Below are 1943 nucleotides of genomic sequence, written 5' to 3'. Positions count from 1 at the left end.
GGGCTTGAACTCTGGGCCTGGGCACTGTCCCTCAGCTCTTCAGCTCAAGGCTAGTGCTCTACCACTTGAGTTGCACTGCCACTTCTGGTTTTCTGGTGGTTACCTGGAGATAAGAGTCTCACGGGCTTTCCTGCCCTGGCTGGCTTTGAGGCACAATCCTTAGATCCCAGCCTCCTGAGTAGCTAGGATTACAGGTGTGAGCCACCCTCGCCTGGCCTAAAGTCTTCTTTCAAAGGAAATTTCAGGAAGAAATTCATAGGTCTTTGGATCCTATCCTTTAGAGTCTTAATCTAGGCCACCTGATATTTAAATGAGGGCCCTTTAAATGTATAGGGGCATTAGGGTAAGATTACTGGATAGATGGATCCAGTGCCAGTCCTAAAAATAAATTTATTGTATATTTTTTATCACCATTCCTAAATTCCTAATTAGTCTTATAAAGATTCTTAGTGTTGGGCTGGGTGCTGGTGGCTCATGCCTATAATCTTAACTACTTAGGAGGCTGAGATACGAGATTCGAGGTTCAAAGCCAGCCTGGGTAGGAAAGTCCATGAGACTCTAATTGCCAATTAACCATCAGAACACTGGAAGTAGAGCTGTGGCTCAAAGTGGGTAGATTACTAGAAGAGCAAAAGAGCTCAGGGACAGTGCCCAAGCCCTGAGGTCAAGCTCTACAACTAATAAAACAAAACTCTTAGTGTTAGTAGTTTAGAGTTCATAAAATTTCTAGTTTATCAAGCATTTGTAGTGCCCTAATGCAAAACATTTTATTTTATTATTGTCTTTTAGTAGTTGTGCAGCAAAACATTTTAAGTCGAAATTCTTGGCTACACAAGCTGAAAAGTTAATTTCTATTACACAATGACCTATTGTAAAGTTAAAATCCAACAAAAGTCTATCTTCTGGGTTAGACTTTGATTTGGTAAGGCAAACTTATACTTGCCTTTCTTGGATATTTGTAAGGTGCAGTTGATTTTTTCACATGATCCTGAAGCTCAAGAGTTAACTGCTCAGGGTTAGATGATTTGAAGGGTGCAGATAAGACAATAAAAGCTTTCACCACCTGAACAGAAAAGTCAATTAGTATTGCCATTTGCTTTTCAGACACATGAAGGGGTCAGAACTATTGCAGAATATAGACACTGACTTAATAGCACATACACACAGAGATCGCCTCTGAACACAGCTGAGTACAATTATAAAGTAAGGTTTTGAGATGGACATAAATGGGCTCTGAATGTGAAGGGGGCTAAGTTATATTTATATGTCACACCCTTAACACTTCAAAGAGAAGTGCACCAGCGCTGTAATCCTAGCTATGCAGCTGGCTGAGATCTGAGGATTATGGTTGAAGCCAGCTGTGGCAGGAAAGTCCCTGGGACTCCTATCTCCAGTAAACACCAAAAAGCTGGAAGCAGAGCTGTGGTTCAATTGGGTACATTGCTAGCCTTGAGCAGAGAAACTCAGAGACAATACCCAGGCCCTGATTTCAAGCCCCAGAACCAGCATAGAGAAAAACAAAACAAAAACAACAAACCAAAACTCCACATCCCAAAGAGCAAATCCTGTACAGTGTTCAGAGGAAGGTCAAAGGTCACTTCCACTTGAGTGCTGCTTTTAAATTGTTTCCACTTGCTGAGTCTTCAGGAAAACTTCCATGAGGAAAGGGGCATTTTCCTCCTTTCCATACCCTAGAGCTTCCTAACCAAAGGCTATGTGTGTCATCCCTGTCATTAGGTTTAAATAGGCTGGTAAGACATATTTGAGGACATTCTTCTGTGAGAAAATGTATTCAGAGCTCCATGACAATTATGCAGACAGTGAAATTTAATGCAGGCATTGTTCTCTCTCTTTTATTTTATTTTATTTTTTTGTCGGTCGTGGGGCTTGAACTCTGGGCCTGGGCGCTGTCCCTCAGCTCTTCAGCTCAAGGCGAGCGCTCT

General features: G+C 41.9%; 1 protein-coding gene across 1 annotated transcript in view; it reads right to left on the bottom strand.

Annotated features, from left to right (window-relative positions):
• Nucleotides 1-1557: 1557 nt before the first annotated feature.
• Nucleotides 1558-1943, bottom strand: part of LOC105982204 (acyl-coenzyme A synthetase ACSM4, mitochondrial) — a 35112-nt gene continuing 34726 nt past the window's right edge. Inside the window, exon 14 of the mRNA XM_013011738.1 lies at nucleotides 1558-1727. Coding sequence (XP_012867192.1) covers nucleotides 1722-1727 — 6 coding nt within the window. The 3' untranslated portion in view covers nucleotides 1558-1721. The remainder of the gene's footprint in view (nucleotides 1728-1943) is intronic.

This window comes from Dipodomys ordii, unplaced genomic scaffold, assembly GCF_000151885.1.
Source record: "Dipodomys ordii isolate 6190 unplaced genomic scaffold, Dord_2.0 Scaffold14, whole genome shotgun sequence".
NCBI classification, from domain to species: domain Eukaryota; kingdom Metazoa; phylum Chordata; class Mammalia; order Rodentia; family Heteromyidae; genus Dipodomys; species Dipodomys ordii.
Note: the sequence above shows the minus strand (reverse complement) of the source record. Positions and strands in the feature narration are given on the sequence as shown.